Consider the following 21070-nt stretch of genomic DNA (forward strand, 5'->3'; position numbering starts at 1 on the left):
ATAAGCACAGGTATAAATATCTTTCAGCTGATTAAATGGTGTCCTGCCAAAAGAAGATTTGTTTGAGTGTAATTTCTTGGATGCTCTTCTAAAGGAGAATGATCTTTCTTTAGAGGCCTCCATGGAAACACAGTATTACATTTTCCATTCTTTTAAAGAAGGATAACAAAATAACTATCTTCCTGCTGAAATCAAGAAATTGAGGCCCAGAGGATCCTAAGCTGTCCAGAACACTATGACTGAGTCTGCTGATAATTCCTGGTAAGAATGCAGCATTTTCAAAGCTGCCTGGGCGGGATAAGTGAGGAGGTGCAAAGCAGCCTTCCAGATCTCCGGTGGAGGCAACTCCTCCCACCTTCCCTCCAAATCAGGAAGTGTGCTCAGAGCTAGATTTGGGAACAATTTGAACAAGACAGTCATTCCCTGCCCAGCACATTCCGCCTGGTGGGAGCTGGAAGCCACGGCAGGGGAAGGGTCTATTCCTCTGAGGGTCGGGAACATATGGGGCTGCAGCGTTGGGTCCCTTTTCCTTTTCTGGGTGTCCTGCTTCTTGTCCTGACCCTGGAACCTAATCCTGTGCTCCTGGAACTTACATACCATTCTCTTCCTGTCAAACATGAGCCTTTCATGAAAAACAATGCCTGGTTGAAGTTTCCCTGAGAAGCCTGCTCGTTTGACACTGAGATCTGCTAGCGACCCAGATGTTAGGATCTCTGAGGCGCCTACTGTCATTGGAAAAGGCTGCTGGGGAAGGTCTTTTGTTGAGAGGACTCATTAACTCTTTCTCGCTGGGGTCAGCCCAGTCCTTGCAGAAATACCTACTGCAGATTCAGTCTTGAAGGATGGGTGGATCTTGAAAGGAGGGCACCCTTCCTGAGCTCCAAAAGAGTTGCAGCTCTTTCCTGTACTCTATGCCACTGTGATGGAATGAAACTGTGGGCAGTCCAGTAGGCCCTGGGAGACACAGGTGATGAATACAATCATGTTTCTCAGCCCTTGCCTACCTGCGACTCCCAGAGACAGTAGCATCCATGTACCTGGAGAGCCACAGTCCCAGGGGGCATCCTCCCAGGGCCACACTCCAGTCTGACCTTCCCTAACCCACCTTCCACACAGCCACCAGAGTGGGTGGATATGATCACTGAGAGGCTAAATCTCTGATATGTGGCTGAAAGACCTAATGACCACCTGTCATTATTTTAGGGAAATATTTGTTAAAAGGATTTTATATAAAGATAGATGACTTTCCTAAATGCTCATGTAAATGAAATCGTTTTTAAAAATTACCACTCGTGGCTGGGCGCAGTGGCTCCTGCCTGTCATCACAGCACTTTGGGAGGCCAGGGTGTGTGGATCACAAGGTCAAGAGATCGATACCATCCTGACCAACATGGTGAAACCCCGTCTCTACTAAAAATACAAAAATCAGCTGGGTGTGGTGGCGGGTGCCTGTAGTCCCGGCTACTCAGGAGGCTGAGGCAGGAGAATCCCTTGAATCTGGGAGGTGGAGGTTATAGTGAGCCGAGATCGCATCACTTGCACTCCATCTTGGAGACAGAGCAAGACTCTGTCTCAAAAAACAAAAATTACCACTCATAATCATAAACATCCTTTCTCTGTTGTGTTATATGTATGTGTGTGTGTACACACATGCATATAAAGATACAGACAAGACATACACAATAAAACTGCATTATTATAAAAGTTCCCATAAATTGGCAATTGGCTTCCATCCTCCATTCAGGCCCCAGCTAAAGCTCTTATCCTACTGGGAGAAGAGGAGAAATGGAGGGGCCAGCAAAGTCAGGTGGCAAAAGGGAAGGCCCCACTGAGCCCCAGGGTGGACAGGCAGAAGTGGGACTCTGTGTTTCCTCAAAGTCCCACCTAGCCAGAAGATCTAAAATTGTCCCCATCAGTCTGCAAGCTGGTAGCCAGTCTGCATGGGCCAGACCAACCTGGGGCTTACAGCCGGACGCTCAGACTCAGGCCTCAGGCTCGGCGGGCTGGCTGCGGCCTTTGCGTCAACTGCTCCATAACGCAGTCCTGCGTCTGCTGTGATGGAGACTTTTAGTCCCACAATAGGATAGAAATATTTCCTATTTTATTTTATATTTCATTCATTTATTTTTGAGACAGGGTCTCACTGTCATCCAGGCTGGAGTGCAGTGGTGTGACATCACTCAAGTGATTCTCCTGCCTCAGCCTCCCTCCCGAGTAGCTGGGACTACAGGCACACACCACCACACCTGACTAATTTTTTGCGTTTTTAGTAGAAATGGGGTTTCACTATGTTGGCCAGGCTGGTCTCAAATTCCTGACCTCAAATGATCCACCTGCCTTGGCCTCCCAAAGTGCTGGGATTACAGGCGTGAGCCACTGCGCCCAGCTTAAATATATACTATTTTTTAAAAATAGTAAAATGAATAGCAGTGTACCTCCCACCTAGCTTAAAAAATAGAGTATTCCCTCTGCCTTTAAACTCAGTCCTCTGCTGCCCAAGTGCGTCCCCTTTCCTTCCCATAAACAGACCCTGAATTGTGTGATTCTGTGGAAAGCAGCCCCTTAGCTTTTCTTTATGGGGGTCCCACATAGGAGCATATTCCTAAAAGGTTATTGTTGAGTTGTTTTTGACCTTTATATAATGAAATTGTAGTGCATATCTGTCCCTGTGACATGCTTCTGCCACTCAGTTTTATGGTTGTGATACCATGCCAGTAAGTGTAATAATAGTTCATTTCTTTTCACTAGTCTCTGATCTAAATTAATATAACTATCTTTTCCACTTTGAAGGACATCACAGTTTCCAGTTTGTGGTTTCTCTAAAGTGCTGCTGTGAACATTCATTGCTGTTCACGTCTCCTGGTGCCCATATCTGCAAACATTTCTCAAAAGCAGTGGTTCTCACACTTGGATGTACATCAGAGTCACCTGAAAGGTTTGCTGAAACCCAGGTTCCTGGGCCCCAGCCCTAGAGTTTCTGGCTCAGTAGGTCTAGTGGCTGGAGATTGGCATTTCTAACAAGTTCCGGAGATACTGATGCTGCTGGTCGAAGGACCATCCCAGGAGCAGAATTATTGCATTGTAGGGTATGTATTTGTTCAGCCTTATTAGGTAATGCCAAATTGTTTTCCAAAGTTGCACCAATTTGCAGTCTTGCCAGCTATGAATAAGAGCTCCTGTTGCTCAGAATCCTGGTCAACATTTGAATATTGTCTAACTTCAAAATGGGTATCCATCTGGTGTGTGTGAAATGGCATCTTGTGATTTTGATTTGCATTTTTCAAATTACTAATGAGGTTGAACAACTGATCCTGGGTTTAGCTCATTCCTCTTTCCTCTTCTGTGACAGACTTGTTCCTATCTGTGTGTGTGTGTGTGTGTGTGTGTGTGTGTGTGTGTGTGTGAGAGAGAGAGAGAGAGAGAGAGATTTTGCTATCAAGTTTTTATTCTTACTGATTCAAGGGAGGGACTATGAAGTCTGTTCTGTGCACTACTCCATGTTGGTTGTCTATGTGCAGATTTCTTACCCTAGTGTGTAGCTTGTCTTTTCTCATTCTGTATTTTCTTTGTTATTAATGGAGTCAAATGTATCCATCTTTTCTTTTGTGGTTCATATTATGTGTTTCCTTTAGGATTCATATGCTTTTGTATTTATTTAAGAAGACCTCCCTACTCTGGAATTTTAAAGCTACATTCCCACATAATATTCTAAATGTTTTATGTATTTGTGTTTTACAGAACAGAACAATCTACCAGAAATTGATTTTTGAGTAGGGAGTGATAAAGGATCCAATTTTATATTTCCTCTTGGGATACAAGGATAACCTCTTGTCCAAGCACTATTTATTGACGAGTCCATCTTTTCCCACTGATCTGCTTTCCCATCTCTATCAGAACTCAAGTTTCCTTATATGGGCAGGTCAGCTTCTGCACTCTCTATCTGTTCTACTGAACTACTTTAAGTCAGTGCCATGTTCCTTTTATTTTTTTTAACTTTTTTTTTTGAGACAGGGTCTACCTCTGTCACCCAGGCTGGAGCACGGTACAATCTCAGCTCACTGCAACTTCAGCCTCCCAAGTAGCTGGGACTGCAGGCACATGCCACCAAGCCTAGCTAATCTTTACTTTTTTTTTTTTTTTTTCGAGACAGGGCCTCACTTTGTCACCCCGGCTGGAGTGCAGTGGCGCAGTCACGTCTCACTGAGCCTTGACCTCCGGGGCTCAGCCTCCTGAGTAGCTGGGACTAAAAGGATGCTTTACCACATTCAGCTAATTTTGTATTTTTTGTAGAGACAGGGTTTTGCCATGTTGACCAGCCTGGACTCACACTTCTGGGCTCAAGCAATCCACCTGCTTCAGCCTCCCAAAGTTCTAGGGTTTCAGGCATGAGCCATTTTTACTACTTTCTTTTTATAAACATGGAGCCTTGCTATGTTGCTCAGGCTGGTCTTGAACTCCTGGGCTCAAGTGAATTCTCCCACCTCAGCCTTCCAAAGTGCTGGGATTATAGGTGTAAGCCACCATGTGCAGCCTTAACTTTTGCTTTTAAATGACCATAATTGTACATATTTATAGGTAGAGTGTAATGCTTTCATACAAGTATACATTGTGTAATAATCAAATTATTACACAATGTAATTTGTATATCCATCACTTCAAACACTTGTCATTTCTTTGTGGTAAGAACATTCAAAATCTTCTCTTCTAGCTATTTTGAAATAAACAATTCAGTATTGTTAACTATAGTCATCCTACTGTGCAATAAAACATTAGAACTTATTTCTCCTATTTAACTGTGTACCCATTAACTTCCTCCCATTTCCCCCGACCCCACCCCCTCCCCAGCGTTTGGTAACCACTATTCTACTCTCTACTTCTATGAGAGCAACTTCTTCAGACACCTCATGTGAGTGAGAACATGCAGCATTTGTTCTTCTGTGCCTGGCTTATTCACTTAACATTACATCCTCTCTGTTCATCCATGTTGTCGCAAATCACAGAATTTCACTCTTTTTTAATCACTGAATAGTATTCCACTGTGTATGTGCACCACATTTTTTGTTTGTTTGAGACAGAATCTCGCTCTGTCACGCAGGCTGGGGTGCTGTGGTGCAGTCTCAGCTCACTGCAACCTCTCTCCCCGGGTTCAAGGGATTCTTATACCTAAGCCTCCCGAGTACCTGGAATTACAGGCATGTGCCACCATGCTGAGCTAATTTTTATATTTTTAGTAGAGGTGAGGTTTCACTATCTTGGCCGAGATGGTCTCGAACTCCTGGCCTCAAGTGATCCACCCACCTTGCCCTCTGAAAATGCTATTATAGGCATGGGCAACTGCGCTGGGCCATGCATCACATTTTTGTAATTCATCCATCTGCTGATGGACACTTTGGTTGATTCCACATTTGGCTATTGTGAACAGTGCTGCAATAAACGTGGGAGTGCAGATATTTCTTTGATATGCTGATTTCCTTTCCTTTGGATAGACACCCTGTAGTGGGATTGTGGATCATAGGGTAGTATCATAACCTTTTATAGTACAGCATTACAATAAGTCTTACTGTTTTATAGAGCAATAGCCACGACCTTATTATTCTTCAGGAATCACTTGGTTGTTCATGGCCTTTTACACTTCCATATACAATTCAGATTCAACTATTCTAATTCCACCAAAATATTTCAGGCATTTTGTTTGGAATTATATGTCATTGTGGGAAGAATGGACATCTTTGTGGGACCTTATCTTTCTGTACAAGAACAATGGTATGTTACCAAAATAATGTAACAATAGCAATATTGACATTCTCGTGTCTTTAATTCTTTTTCAATAAAGTCTCATGATTTTGTCTCTGGGAACCTTGCATATCTTTTGCCAAATTTATCAGTATCTCTCTACCACGTCTGATAGAGTTCAAATGCGAAAACCTAGAATTCAAATTTGAGAACCTCTTAATTGAAAATGTATCCACTAAATCAGCCATGTTGCCAAGTTCTATCCTGAGAAGTGACCCCACACAGCTTTTGTTTTGCTTTTGTCTTTTCTCTCCATCAGAGCACACAAAAGAAAGGAAAAGTTGTGGGTAGCAGGGGGATGGGCCACTCGTAATTTCCACTTAAGACAGATTTTATTTAACTGTGAGAAAATTATCTGCTCTAAGAGCATATACAATTTGGATTATTTGCAGAGGTCTCAGATGGAATCTTCAGTGATGAGGCCACGTCTGTCCTGGCTCGATCAAGGATTTCTGGTTGCGTTGCTTCCATTATGACTCAGGTAGGTCCTTGCTGGGCTCCTGCCAGCAGCTTCCACATGCCTGGAGTGGGCCAGCTTTTCCTGCAGGTTTGTTTCTATGCCAGCTCCTGAGAGCAGCTGTCTACCAGGACATACCTGGAGAGCTGATAAACACACTAAAGAAACATGTCTGGCTCCCCAGCCAGATGGCAAGGCCTAAAAGCCCTGACCATTTTGGACAGGTTTGCTTTACTGATGGGACAGCATTAACCCTGCTAACATCTGTGTTGGGGAAGCCTTCCTACCATGTCCCTCAGTGGCAGGGAGGGAGCCTACACGCTTATTCTAGGCAATTTGCTCCCCTGGACCCCCAATGGGGATTTCTGCGTCCTACTTGAGTCCCTAAGAGGACAGGCCATTGCTGGCGTTTTTTTCCCCAAAGTAACAACAGGAGTCAAGAAAATCAATGAATAGTATTCCTAGGCCCTGGAATCCACTGCTGACAGTGGGAAGCCCTGTGCAAAGACAGCCACCTGCCACAGGGACAGGGCAGGATAGCGCACGTCTCAACGCAGCCTCAGTGGCAACGGAAGCCCTTGGATGGGACTCAGCCACAGCCTTAGAGATGGCTGGGCCTCCCATCGTTGCACTCCCTTAATGACGTTGTAACTTCAATCCAAGAATAGTTGAGGACATTTGGGAAATTCACACTCTAAAAATACTTCCTTTTTTCATATAGGCAAGGTAACAGCAGAGTGACAGTGGGTTACTAAGAATGCAGTTTCCTTTGTTATGTAACACAGGCAAAAATAGTGTTTTGGGCCAAAATAGGGCTGAGAAAGAGGAATATGTACAAATAGCATGGACAAGTCATTATTTACTCAAATCGTCCTGTGGCTGCAGGGATTTGGAAGAGTTTTGAGTGTGTCCCATCACTGATTACCCAGGTCAGACTGTCCGACCACAGCCGAGGCCACCTTTCCAAAGCAAAGTTTAAGAGAAGCAAAGGTGTCTGTAGAGGAAGAGGTTTAAGGCAAGGCCCTGGCCCCGCACACAGGCAGACCTGGTGACTCCTGGATGAGGGATGGGGACCGCCTCCTGGGACACCACCCATTTTTGGGGCACATTTTGAAGAGTAGGGGCCATTCCAGAGCACGAGTCACCAGCATTCCTGCCATGGGGCTTATGTGGGGGCTGGTGGTGGGGCCCCAACCCTGAGGGGGCCTTACCCTCTCTAGATGGAGTCTCAAGCTGGGGTCTTCTCGTTCAGCTGCTTCCTTGACTGCTAAGCTAAGGCCAAGAACGCTCCCTGCAGGAGGGGCAACTGTTCACTTTGGAGGGATCTATCCATGACCACCTGTCAGATATCAGAAACTACCAGGGAAACAGCTAGCAGAGAAGTTGTGCTTGTAGTTTGAGCTTGTGTTTCAAGAGCCAAGTCCCACTTTTGAGAGCCAGAGAAATGCCAGCAGCAGAGTCCTTGGGCTTCCAGGAGCTAATATTCTCAAGTGTAGGCTCATGACGCCCAATGGGTGAAAGTTACAGCCCAGAGGATTTAAACACAAGAGTGGGGTGTCTTGCCAAAGAGGTATAGAGGCATCAAGGCATCCGTCTACCCATCCATCGATCCACACAGCCCTATCTGTTACAGTGTGCTCAGAAGAAAGGAGTTGGGAGTAGGGGGCCAGGACAGTGGACAGGGCCACCTGTTGGACTGAGGCAAACTGGAGGCTGCTTCATGCTTCCATCCCTCCATATCCTGTCCACCAATGCCTGGCAAGGAGCAGTGCAAGAAACCCAAACCCCACCTGGCTTGGGGCAAGTTTTAAGTGCACCCACCCTGCTACCAAAGTGCTAAAAGGGGAGCTGACCTTCCCAGACTTCCCTCAAGGCAACCCTTTATGCTTCAGTATAACCATTTTTACTTTGGATTGAAGTGGAAATTTTAGGCCTAAAAATAAGATTACCAAGCAGAGACCATCTAGCAACACAGACATAATACATGTTGATCTCCATGTAACTAGAAATGCGGTGATGTTATTCTCATACTGGGGGCTACACCTCCCCATAGATTATTTTAACTAAAATACAAGCAAAATAGTGTTTTAAAATAATCCTCTACTCACTGCATTAGTGCATATACCAAATGATACTATCTGCATGAGAGTCTCTAGGTTCCCAGACTGTATTTTTGCATGTGCTGTTCTCTGCTTCATTAAATATAGTATGCAGCCAGCAACCACAGAAAAAGAATGCATGCTGTACAGCAAGAGAAGGGGAGGGAGACGATTTTCAGGGTGATGGCTTCCATAGCAACCAAAAGGAAAATAAAGAAGGCAAAGCTCACAAGATAGATATAAAACTAATTTGCAGTGACATTTGATACATAGTTTTATCAGAAGTAATACATTTAGGTTACAGTTACGTGAAAAAGAGAAACTGAAATTATAGGCTTTCTCCTAATATCCAAAATGCTCATCAACAGTTAATTAGTACAAGAAAGATGACCACCAGGTGACTGAATAGACAGATGTCATGTAGTATTTTAAAAACAGACTCTGGTACTAGAAGCTACCACCAAAATATCCAGAAATCTGAGTTAACAGACACTTTATTTTGAACACTTGATGCTGATATATAGAACCATGAAGTGTTTGCACACACCATGAATGCAGCCGCTAGCCTAGAGGCCAGTCACAGAAGAGACTGTGATGAACACTGTTCCGCCAGGGTGAGGACACAGTGTATGATGTGTTTGTGTTCCCCCCCATGTACAAAGGCCATCTCTAGGGCAGAAATCTCTCAACGGCTCAAGCCCATTCTCTCTGCCCACTCCATGAAACAACACAGCTCCAGCTTGGTGCTGGGAAGTCTTTCTGATGCTGGTTTGATTCCTGATCACCCAACTGGGCAGGGCCCTCTCCAAGACCTCTCGGGTTCTCCCTGGCACACCTTCCCTCCCACAGGAGGAGGGAGCACTGTCTCAGAAGCCACCAACAAGTAATGCTAGAAGAATCAGAAGAAGGAGGTATCTGATGAAAAGGCACCTGCAAGTCTAAATTCCTCTTTGGTGAGAACACTGTACATCCGCTGAGGCAGTGCTTTGGAGTAGGGAGCAGGACGCGGCACAGTGGTACGCAAAATGAATTCCCGGCCCGCAGGGGGTGGGAAGTCTGACACGGAGTTCTGCCTTCTTTCCTCTGCAGAGCCAATTCTCTTGAATTCCTCCTCTGGTGGAGCCATGGCTGCAGCCTGGCAAAGAATCAAATGATAAAGTCAAAAGCAGGTAAAATGCTAAACTCAGATGCTTTTGAAGGACAGATGAATTAACATGATAAATAAATGAAAATGTCCTATGTTACTCAGTAATGCAGTCAGCTGTATTTAAGATTACTCAAAAACCACATCACACAGCAAATGCAAGAAGCTTGAAATGGCATGAGCAGCTGGGCTGGAGACCGAGACAGGAGGGATGTGACTGCCAGGCAATCTGCTCTGAAGAGAGAAGGCCATATTCAGACATCTGATGAAAAAGGCCCATGGAGCTGTGCTGCTTTCTGTGTTTCTTCCAACAACGACTCAAGTCTATGTCTGATAGCCCCAGCCCAGTAAGGAGCTGTTTTCCTCCACAGTGAAAAGATGATTTTCATCTTCACTCTAGGTAAGAATCTTTAATCAATTATTTTTAAGGTTCACTTGCCAAATTAAAAGAGGGGGCAGTAGTCTTGCTTTCTGGGCAGCTAATGTGATGCTGAAGTGACAGAGGCCCACACAGCAATGACCACAGAAGAGAAGTTCTCAGTATCAAAGGCATCTATTTTTTAATTGAAATGACATAAAATGCATATTCACTTACAGCCTAAAATTTTAATTCTGATTACTATACTTTTTTCATAATACCATCAATTTGGAAAAAAATAATTGTGTTGGGAACGGAAACATGAAATCATGTTGCACTAAACATCAGCAAGTGAGGTAAGCCAAATCCAGACTGTGAGGGAGGTGGTTAGTGTTCATGACCTTATGAAGTTAGAGGGATGGGAAGGAACAAGGAACTAGGAGGGGCAAAGGCTATTTTGTTACCTCATCAGAAGATTCAGTCAGCTTGAGAAAGGGTGAGAAAAGAAACAGTGATGAAAGGGAAACAAGCAAGATGGTTTAAATAGGGCTAGACAAGGGAGTTCAGGATTATTTCTCAGACAGCATGCACTACATTAAGGAACATGATCCTATCAAAATAATATTCAACACGTCACACAACACACAGCACACCTTGCTGTCAACTACAGCAGACATCTACTCATGCATCTATGGCTCAACAGGTGACATATGGTGTCATTTAATGGAGAAATGACCAACAGAAACCTAGCTCTTCTACTGGGAATTATGATGGTTAAAAAAAAAAGTGTTCATGGCTTGAGAAATAGATATTCCAGGGAATTTAGGAATAGGTCCCTAAGAGTTATTCAATCTAGCAAGTCTGAAGCAAAATCCAGTCATTTATTTGCTGAATTCCATTTAAGTATGTATATACCATAGATACCTATAACCATAAGGCTTATTACTATTTATAATTTTAAGGAAAAGTTATAAATATATCAAATTACTATAAGCTATAAAAACAAGTGAAATTGCATCACAACTTTCAAATAAAAAGTGTTAAAATCTTGAATCTTGACTAGTAAAATTGATACAAAGTATCAGCTAATAGAAAGGCATATGAATAAACCCTTAACAGTTTACTTCAGCCAGACATTTAAGAACTAAGTTTAAAAATGTACCAACCAGATGCTTGTTATATGGATTGCATATAACAACGTTCACTACAGACATTCACTACAAGGTCTGAAAACTTGAAATTTTTTCTTAAATGACATAATATAGATGAATGCACGATTTCAGTATTCATTAAGGGGATTACCTATACAATGAAGCCACTGAAAGATGATATACTATGCTCCTGTATTTAGCAATTTTGAAAGATATCTTAAATATATTAAGTAGGAAATAAGAATAACAAAGTAATTACATAATATAACCCTATTTTTAGAATTATATACACATATGCATATACTAGATGTTAACTCATCAACAGGTAGTGAGATCATGTGATTAATATTTTCTTGTAATTTTCTAGGCCAGGTGCAGTGGCTCACACACACCTATAATCTCAGCACTTTGGGAGGCCAAGGAGGGAGGATTTGATTGAAACCAGGAGTTCTAGATCAGCCTGGGAAACAAAGTGAGACCCCATCTCTACAAAAAATACAAAAATCAGCTGGGCGTGGTGGTGCATTCCTGTGGTTCCAGATTCTTGGGAGGTTGAAGCGAGAGGATTGCTTAAACCTAGGAGTTCAAGGCTGCAGTGAGCTACGATCGTGCCACTGCACTCCAGCCTGGACAACAGAGTGAGACCCATTCCTTAGAAAATGAATAAATAAATATAAAATTTCCCATATGTCAAAGTTTTACTTGCAGTCAGTAGAGGGGGTAAGAGGATTATTTCTATTTTGGGGAAAATAATTTTGCTTTGTTGTCTAAAACAACAATCTCAGGACTTAAAATATAAATACTTCAGATTTTAAATCCTCGTAACATATAACTTTTTTTTTTTTTTTGAGATGGAGATTCACCCTTGTCACCTAGGGTGGAGTGCAGTGGCATGATCTCGGCTCACTGCAACCTCCACCTCCCAGGTTCAAGTCATTCTTCTGCCTCAGCCTCCCCAGTAGCTGGGATTGCAGGTGCTCACCACCAGGCCTGGCTAATTTTTGTGTTTTTAGTAGAGATGGGGTTCCACCATGTTAGCGAGGCTGGTCTCGAACTCCTGACCTGAGACGATCCACCTACCTTGGCCTCTCAAAGTGCTGAGATTACAGGTGTGAGGAACCACAACCCGCCAACATGTCCCTTTTTAAAAACGATCAAAGAGGAAAGACTTTTTTGCAATATGAGGAACATTCATGTTGGTGGCTAAGAAAAAAATGTGCTTGTAAACTTCTGGGTAGTGAACTGGGTAGATATCATCAGATGTGGAACCAAACTCGGTTCTTGTTTTCATGCCAGAGACAAAAACAAAATAAATCAAAGCAAGCGTCTATTGTTTGCTAGAAGACTAATTTATAAATAAATAAATATTTGGTTATGAATTTGAAATTCTAAAGTTTAGAGAGCTGCCCCATAAACAAACTAAGATTTTAGCTCTTGCTAAGAACTCCTACCAGTATATTTGGCTATTAACTGGAATATATTAACTAGTTGTACTCCAGACCAACTCTACAGGGATTATCCAGTTGTTATTCCATGTGTAGACCCATAGAAATTACTTTAATTCTGAAAATTACACTCTCAAAACGGGGTCATTCTAGTGTAATCACAGTGCCATAAAAGGGGAAGCAGGTAATTAGTGCACATCATAATACCTTTATCAGAATCACTAATATTAATGAGCCCTGAATTGATCATTATCTGTGAGATGTCAGAGCCCTTAGCCAGTAACCAAGATACTACATAATATTTTTCTTGAGATGGAGTCTTATTCTCTCGCCCAGGATGGAGTGCAGTGGCGCGATCTCCGCTCACTTGTAACCTCCACCTCCTGGGTTCAAGCGATTCTCCTGCCTCAGCCTCCCAAGTGGCTGGGATTACAGGTGCATGCCACCATGCCTGGCTAATATTTTGTATTTTTAGTAGAGACAGGGTTTCACCATGTTTGCCAGGCTGGTCTTGAACTCCTGACATTGTGATCCACCTGCCTTGGCCTCACAAAGTGTCAGGATTACAGGCATAAGCCACTGCACCCAGCCGATAATATATAATTTTAAAACGTTTACTTTCACTACTACAGGTAATGATTATGGTAATTTTTCAGGCTGGGCTTTCTTTCTGTGCAGAAATCTGTTTCCGTAGCCCTAAAAATCTGAAATTTTCCTCTTTTCTAGGAAACCTCAAAGGTAGATATCTTCACCATTACAAGAACAGTTATATTTATAATTCAAGCTGAGTTGTGAATCCACTTTGCACTACTTGGGCTTTAAAGATGGTAAAACTGAACTCCATTCTAATTTGAAAGTACCTGTAAATAAACATTTTTTCCTACAGCACACACAGCACTGGTCATTGCTAATTGTGTCCCTACCAGCTTCTATAACAATGGATTTTGGACTCTTCTAATTTTTAAAATGTAGGTCCTAGAATACACTTATCATTTTAATTCAACATGTAGGAAAACAAATGGATTTCGAGGCTCAGAAGTTCAGTGTTCAAACCCAATGCCCAGACTTACACTTGGGTGACATCACTGTGATCAGCCACATGTGGGAACTAAACAGCCTCTTCCAGAGCAGAGGTCTGGAGAGATCATGATAGAGTCAGCAATGGTTCTCACATACCCTCTGAGCACTCACAAACAGCTTGTGAATGATCCTGCCAGCATGTCCTCTTCCTGCACCGGTGACCAACACTTCAGGCTGCTCCAGCAGGCAACTGACAAACCTAGGAGAGACAGACAGCCAATGAAAGGGTGGAAATGAGCTGTCCAGGCCACTTTGCATCCATCCATCCTCCCACAGGAGTTTTGTGGACAAATCCTCCAGCTCATACTGGCTAGACCCACCAAGGTTGGAGTGAAATTTTACAGCAAGATAGACTGACATTTGGAATTAATATCCACTCAATTGAAAATCTTCCTGGTTTTTCACCTGTGTTCATAAAAATTTTTTCAAGCCTATCTCTGTCAAAGTGTAAGAAAAAATATTCAGTCTAATTTTTTAGACTAGAAGCTTAGAAAATGCTACAGTTAATAAAAGATGAAAAGAAATTTGGATAACATAAACTAAGTTATATTTATCCAATAAAAGCAATGATCCATATTTTTTTTAAGGGGTGTGTGTGTGTGTGTGTGTGTGTGTGTGCACATATGCTTAAAATACTTGCTGTTGGGCCAAGTTGCAGTTATAAACTGTGTCATTAGATGCTGGAAACACTGAACTTCCAAGTATGTCACAGATAACGTATGGTGGAGCTAACAGAGTTGAAGGCACAAAGCCACCAAGCCTGTACCACCTGCTCACTAATTCATACTGCTGTTTTAGAAATGAGTCCCTTGATTAGAGCTTATTCTTCTCATTTAAAAGGAAGAAATTTTCAAGAGCCAAGTAGGGAGAAAATTTCACTCAACTAAAGACATAAAATGCAAACATGAACTTGATATGAATATGATAGCAAATGCCCTGTCATATAATATTAATTCTTTAGCATCAGTAATGCCATTTCCTACGGAAAGGGCAATGAAAATGTTTAAATGATGACAAATTTAAGCCACTGAACAAGCTAATTTGGAAACCCTTTATCATACATTAAAACAATATTGCAGCCAGGCGCAGTGGCTCACATCTGTAATCCCAGCATGTTGAAAGGCTGAGGCAGGCGGATTACAAGGTCAAGAGATCGAGACCATCCTGGCCAACATGGTGAAACCCCATCTCTACTAAAATACAAAAATTAGCTGGGCGTGGTGGCGCATGCCTGTAGTCCCAGATACTTGGGAGGCTGAGGCGGGAGAACTGCTTGAACCCAGGGAGCGGAGGTTGCAGTGAGCGAGATCACACCACTGCACTCCAGCCTGGTGCCTGGCAACAAAGCGAGACTGTCTCAAAAAAAAAAAAAAAACCCACATAAACCAATATTGCTCTTTCAAGTAACATGAGCAAAAAATGAATAGGGCCTCACACTGATCTAATCTCCACTAGTAATGGTGTTGAGTTTCATAAATAGAAAAGACTGCCCTGATCATTTGCCTCATCTGAGAAAAGCCATCTGGTCCCTCTTTCAAAACGTAACTGCAAGGTGCATAGGAGGTGTACCTTTACTATCACAAATTTTGTTTAAAATAAACAACTAGGAACAGTAAGCGGAGATGGTTTCAGCACCTCCACACTGTGGTCAAGGAACAGTAACAGCTGAAAACAAAGTTTTGGGGCAGGGTGAGCAACACGGTTAACAGCTCCTCCACAAGAAATTTCAGACTCCAAGAGCAAACCAAGGAATCCCTAGAAAAAGAGGCTCTGGGAGACTGTTTCTAAAAGTGGGAAAAACGGAAACAGCTGGCAGAGACTCAGAAATACAGGAGAAGCCAAATGCTATGATAATTAAGCATTTCTGTCTCTAGACAATGCTTGTTTGAAATAATATATGAGTACCACAAAAGAGTCTCAATATCCTACTACAACTTTTCTTAAGAGAGTGGTGGCTTTTCCTACTGTGGACAAAATTGAATTAGCCAAACAGCAATTACCTTTCAAGATCTTCCTTTTCCTCCTCCTGTTCACATTTCTCAGTTCCAAACTTGGCTTTTAGTGACCGAGCTCTTGCAATGAGAGCTTCCACATTAGTAATCTGGTGAATGATTTCCTGGTGGTGGAAAAGGAAGAGGCATACGTTGGGAGATGGCAAAAAAGCAAAGCCTTTTAAAAATGCATCTTAAAAATAATTTGTGCCAACTGAGGAGAACACTGGGCAAGATTCTGACACTACATCAAACTTACTTCCAACTTCTTGTCTTCTGGATTGGGGAAGTGCAAAACTTTACTGGAATGGGATATTATCTGCTTTATGATCTTCTTAACTGAAGAAATGTCTTCCAGACTTTCTATTTTTAAAAGATTAAAGCCATCATTAAATAAATTAAGCAAAATATACTTCCACTTTGGAAATGAACTAATGATCAGTTAAATATGACATTTACCTTCTTCCTTTACCTTGAGTACAGCTGCATGAATCACACAAGGTAACAGGTGTCGAGCAAGGTCTGCAGGTTTCTGGATTGCCAGATAGTGAAGCACCTGAAGGAGGCATAGTGTACACATATGATCAGCGCAGGTGTCAAAGGATGACAGCCTCTTACAGAAGTACAAATCCTCAGCCACTTATCTTACATCTTAGCAAGACAGCACTCCCCACTGCAGGTAGACAGCCACGACCCCAAAGGTGAAGATGATGTCACTGAAAGCACCTAAGAACTTCAATCTTTAATAATGCTAAATATTCTCATATTTTTTTTTCCGGCTTCCATATGTAATACATGCAAATAAGGAAAATACAAAGAAAATAAAAACCACCGATAAACTACAATGCCTAGAGATAACAATCATGAACCGTGGAATGTTTTCATTTTAAGACACATATTAAGGATACTAATATTAAATATGTAAAATACTGCTTTTTAACCTGCTTTTCTCCATTAGTATTTCTAAACATTCTGACTTTTCATACATTTTTAAATTTTTTTTCCAATTCTTATTATAAGAATACAGAGAAATATGTACAAAACATGGACCCTACCTTTAGGCTCTTTATTCAACAGTAGTAAAGATAAAAGAAGTATAAACCCTATAAATATATAAAGTTTTTTGATATCAATAAACAAAATTTTAAGAAGTATAATCTCATATGAGTCTGACTAATAAATGCTCATGGATTTCAAAATTTAAAAAAACACAGGTGATGCAGAAATTTTCCTGCAATCCTCCCTCACCAAAACACATTTTCATGTTTATCCTCTCAAACTACTTATAATGACTTGTGGTGGACTTTTTTTTTTTTTTTGGCTTGGAGAGTTTTGTCTGATTTGAAACTTTTTTTAAATGAAGAATATACTATACATACCAGAGTATTAGAAATTTTAAAGAAAACACTAGCTTAGGAAATAAGAGTGTTACCGGGCCTTTCCAAGTCCTCCTGTGTACCCTCCATCCCCAGAATTAACTACAAATCATTCTTTTGCTTTTCTTTATAGTTTTTTCATATATGTAGCCTTAAATAATATGTTCACTTTTTCTAGTTTTAACCTTTATATAAATGGAATGTTTCTGTTTATACCCCTCAGTGACTTGCTTTTTTTCATTCAGTACTGTTTTTGAGATTCCTGTACCATTCCAACATGCTATAGTTTACGCTTTTTCACTGCTGTGTTAAAATGTTCGTACACTAATAGTGGATAGATAGCTCCTCAGTTTTTGGCTATTACAAGTAATGCTCCTATTACATTGTTGCACATATTTCCTGGTGCAAATGGCACTTGTACAACAATTACTTTAGGATATATACCTAAAAACCGAACTAGGAAATGTACAAGGTAATTATCTACAAAGTGTTTCAACAGATTTACATTCTTATCTAGAGTAATGAATTCCCTCTGTTGTACATCCTTGCTAACACCCACCTTTCTGAATTTTGTTTTCCTTAACTCAGAGAAAAAAACAAATTTGCAGGAATAACATGAAATATGTTATTACCCTTTACCTGGATTCTCATATGAACTGTCTCCCTCTGTTCTGGATCCCTTGCATCTCCCTGTGCTCTTGTGTATGTACACACTAGACATAAACTTGTTTCTGAATAATTTCAGAATAAGTTGCATACTCATGGTCTTATCCCAAAATATGTGTATTTCCTAAAATTAAAAATATTTTATTATGTAATCAAAATGCAAATGATTCTCATTATATACAATAAATTTAACACTGATAAAATAACTGTAATCTAACCTACTATCCTTATTGCAGTTTTGTCAACTGACCCATATGTCTTTTATTTTATTTTATTTTTTTTGAGACAGTGTCTTTCTCTGTCACCCAGGCTGGAGTGCAGTGGCACGATCTCAGTTCCCTGCAACTTTCGCCTCCCAGGCTCCAGCAATTCTTCTGCTTCAGCCTCCCAAGTAGCTACAACTATAGGCACACGCCACTGCTGCCCAGCTGATTTTTGTATTTTTAGTAAAGATGGGGTTTCACCATGTTGACCAGGCTGGTCTTGAATTCCTGACCTCAGGTAATCCACCTGCTTCAGCCTCCCAAAGTGCTGGGATTACAAGCATAAGCCACTGTGCCCAGCCGCATAATGTCTTTTATGACCCTTTCCCTCCACCACTACAAGTCTAGGTAAGGATCATCTAATGCCTTTAGTTGTCATAGCTCTTCAATCTCAACTAATGTGGAACAGCTTTCACTCTGTCTTTTTATAACACTGACATTTTGAATATAGTCTCCTCTTCCTCCCTACTTTTTGGCTAACTAAATTCCATACTGTATTCGGATTTCTTTAGTTTCTAAAAATTGAGCTATAACTCACATACCATAAAATTCACCACTTTAAAATAGATAACTTCAGCGGTTTTAGCATATTTGCAGGATTATGTTGCCATCACCATTACCTAATTCCAGACCATTTTCTTTCATTTACCCCAAAAGAAATCCAGTACTCCAAAGCAGCCACTCCTGATTTCCCCCATTCTCAGTCCCCATCGCTGGAAACTACTAATCTAACTTGCTGTCTCTATCGACTTGCCTGTTCTGAACCTTTTATATAAATGGAACGATGCAATATGTGAACCTTTGTTTCTGGCTACTTTCACTTCGCATAATATTTACAAGGTTCATCCATGTAATGTACCAGTTGTAACACGTACCAGTGCTTCCTTCCTTTTTATGGCTGATACTCCATTGCATGGACAGATTATATTGGCCTATCCATTTATCACTGATAGACATTTGGGTTTGTGCGATTTTTTGGCTATCATGAATAATGCTGTCAACATGTATGTACGTAGTTTCTTTAGTTGTTATCTAATGTCATTTTCCTGTTCCAGGATCCACTTCAAGATATTACAATACGTTTAGCTGTCATGTTTCTGAGCTCCTCTTGGCTGTGACAGTTCTCAGACTTTCCTTGCTTTTACTGACCTTGACCGTTTTCAATTCTAGTCAAGTATTTCATAAAAACTCCCTCAATTATGGTTTATCTAATGTTTTTCTCATGATTAAACTGGGTTCAGGAAGGAAGATCAGAGAGGTAAAGTGCCACCGTCATCACATCATGTCAAGATATATACTGGCAATATGACTTAGCCTGTGGATGTCACCCTTCATCACCTGGCTGAGAGAGTGTCAGTCAGGTTGCTGCATTGTAACGTTACTCTTTTTCCCTCCTTGTGCACCACACTCTTTGGAAGGAAGTCACTATGTGTAGCACACACTTAGGGAGTGGGAATTAGCTTCACCCTCCTTGAGGGTGGAGTCTCTACATACATTTAGAATTCTGCACAGGAGATTTGTCTCTTCTATCCCATTAACTTATATATTCAATCATTTATATCAGTATGAACTCAAGGATATTTATTTTGTACTCTGAGTTACAATCCAACATTATTTTAATTTGTTGTTCAAATTGTTCCAGTGTTGGCCAGTTGGGAACTCTTTTGGTTGGCTCCTGTGTCTTTAATATGCCCCTAAAATTATGTGGATTTTCTTTTTTCAAACTCTTTTTAAAATAGAATGTTCCTCATTTTAGGTTCATCTAATATTCCCTCACAATTAGGCTCAGATTTTGCATTCCTGGACCAAAGAGCATATAAGAGTGGTGTTGGGTTCATCAGAGTATCACAGCCCAATGTGCACGATCTCCATTTATTCCTCATTGGTGACGTTAATTTTGATCATCCTATGGAGACACTGTCCTATTTCTCTACTTGCCTTGCAACGCAGAGCATTCTGTAGAGAAACACTTAAAAACCATGCAAGATGATGCTCTTCAAACTTCCACCTAGACTTAGTATCTATTCGTGATTCTTGCTGAATCAGTCTACTATGAACATGGTTGCAAAATGAAGACTTCCAACATATCCACTACATTTACCAATCATCTTTGTTCTGTAGGAAATGACCTCTCCCCACCTAGTTCTTTGTTTATCCATAATTATCAATATGGTTCCAAGAATTCCTATTTATTCCAATTTCTGTCCTTAACTATTTAAAACTCAAATTGTCCCAGATTTGGCCAATGTTGAGTCCCTTCAAGTTAGCTCTCTATGAAATGACCCCATTTCCTTACTGTCTAGCAATCCAGCATGTTCCGGGTTTATCTTATACCTTCCCTGCCTCAACTGTGAAATCAGTCATTTTCTTTTTTTTTTTTTTTTTGAGGAAAGCATGGTTACTTTTAGTGAGGAATGTGTTTAAAAAAAAAAAAAAGCTATGTGTACTTATTGCTGTGGGGGTGTCACTGCTTCTGGACTCTTTAAGAAAGCTGGGAAATATATGCTTGTATATATACATATACCCAAATACTTACACATGTACATACCCACATAACCTATCCATATTTTAAAAACCTGTAAGTCCATACTAATACCTCCAATTTCAATCAACTGCCACTGGGTTCTTCCTTGCATTCCTTAATTTCATACTTGCATTCTCACTTCCATAGTAAGAAATTCTGGCTTCCAACACCACCAACACATTTAGTTACTCACTTCGCCCAACCAATAATACATCTAAAAGAATTTCAGAATTGCTTTACCCATATAATTACAAAAAAACAAGCCTAGATAATAGATTTCAAGATTTTTTTCCTTTTTTGAGATGGAGTCTCATTCTGTCACCCAGGCTGGAATGGAGTGGCGTGATCGTGGCTCACTGCAACCTCCACCTTCCAGGTTCAAGTGATTCTCCTGCCTCAGCCTCTTGAATAGCTGGGATTACAGATGTGTGCTAAAACCCCTGGCTAATTTTTATATTTTTAGTAGAGATGGGGTTTTACCATGTTGGCCAGGCTGGTCTCAAACTCCTAACCTCGGGTGATCCACTCACCTCCGTCTCCCAAAGTATTGGGTTTACAGGTGTGAGCCACTGCCCTCAGCCTCAAGATCTTTTTTTGCAGTCCCATCTCCCACAACAGAGAGTATACAGTCAAACACATTTGATGTGTCCATAAATCATTTGAATTAGATCTTCCCTCCCTTCACCAATCCCTGTCAGTGTGGTTATGTTATTCATTTGAACT

At 41.2% G+C, this 21070-nt stretch overlaps 1 protein-coding gene and 2 long non-coding RNA genes across 16 annotated transcripts in view; 2 read left to right on the forward strand and 1 right to left on the reverse strand.

Moving 5' to 3' along the window:
• Nucleotides 1–113: 113 nt before the first annotated feature.
• LOC144576671 (uncharacterized) lies at nucleotides 114–6275 on the forward strand. The gene is made up of 3 exons (XR_013518970.1): nucleotides 114–261; nucleotides 2791–3086; nucleotides 6186–6275. It is a non-coding gene; the product is annotated as an uncharacterized LOC144576671 (long non-coding RNA).
• A 2323-nt stretch (nucleotides 6276–8598) lies between these two features.
• RAB3GAP1 (RAB3 GTPase activating protein catalytic subunit 1) overlaps nucleotides 8599–21070 on the reverse strand; it is a 100601-nt gene continuing 88129 nt past the window's right edge. For 7 of the 14 annotated variants that reach the window (XM_035305054.3, XM_054257685.2, XM_078327928.1 and 4 more), the window contains 6 exons: nucleotides 15978–16074; nucleotides 15778–15881; nucleotides 15528–15643; nucleotides 13624–13726; nucleotides 10316–10336; nucleotides 8599–9484 (listed from right to left, as the gene is read on the reverse strand). In XM_035305054.3, coding sequence (XP_035160945.1) covers nucleotides 9248–9484; nucleotides 10316–10336; nucleotides 13624–13726; nucleotides 15528–15643; nucleotides 15778–15881; nucleotides 15978–16074 — 678 coding nt within the window. In that variant the 3' untranslated portion in view covers nucleotides 8599–9247. The remainder of the gene's footprint in view (nucleotides 9485–10315; nucleotides 10337–13623; nucleotides 13727–15527; nucleotides 15644–15777; nucleotides 15882–15977; nucleotides 16075–21070) is intronic. The other 7 variants (XM_078327932.1, XM_078327927.1, XM_078327930.1 and 4 more) reach the window with 1 other exon arrangement.
• LOC118154609 (uncharacterized) lies at nucleotides 9421–13337 on the forward strand. The gene is made up of 3 exons (XR_013518969.1): nucleotides 9421–9518; nucleotides 9599–9893; nucleotides 13174–13337. It is a non-coding gene; the product is annotated as an uncharacterized LOC118154609 (long non-coding RNA).

The sequence above is a fragment of the Callithrix jacchus genome, chromosome 6 (assembly GCF_049354715.1).
Source record: "Callithrix jacchus isolate 240 chromosome 6, calJac240_pri, whole genome shotgun sequence".
Lineage (NCBI taxonomy): Eukaryota > Metazoa > Chordata > Mammalia > Primates > Cebidae > Callithrix > Callithrix jacchus.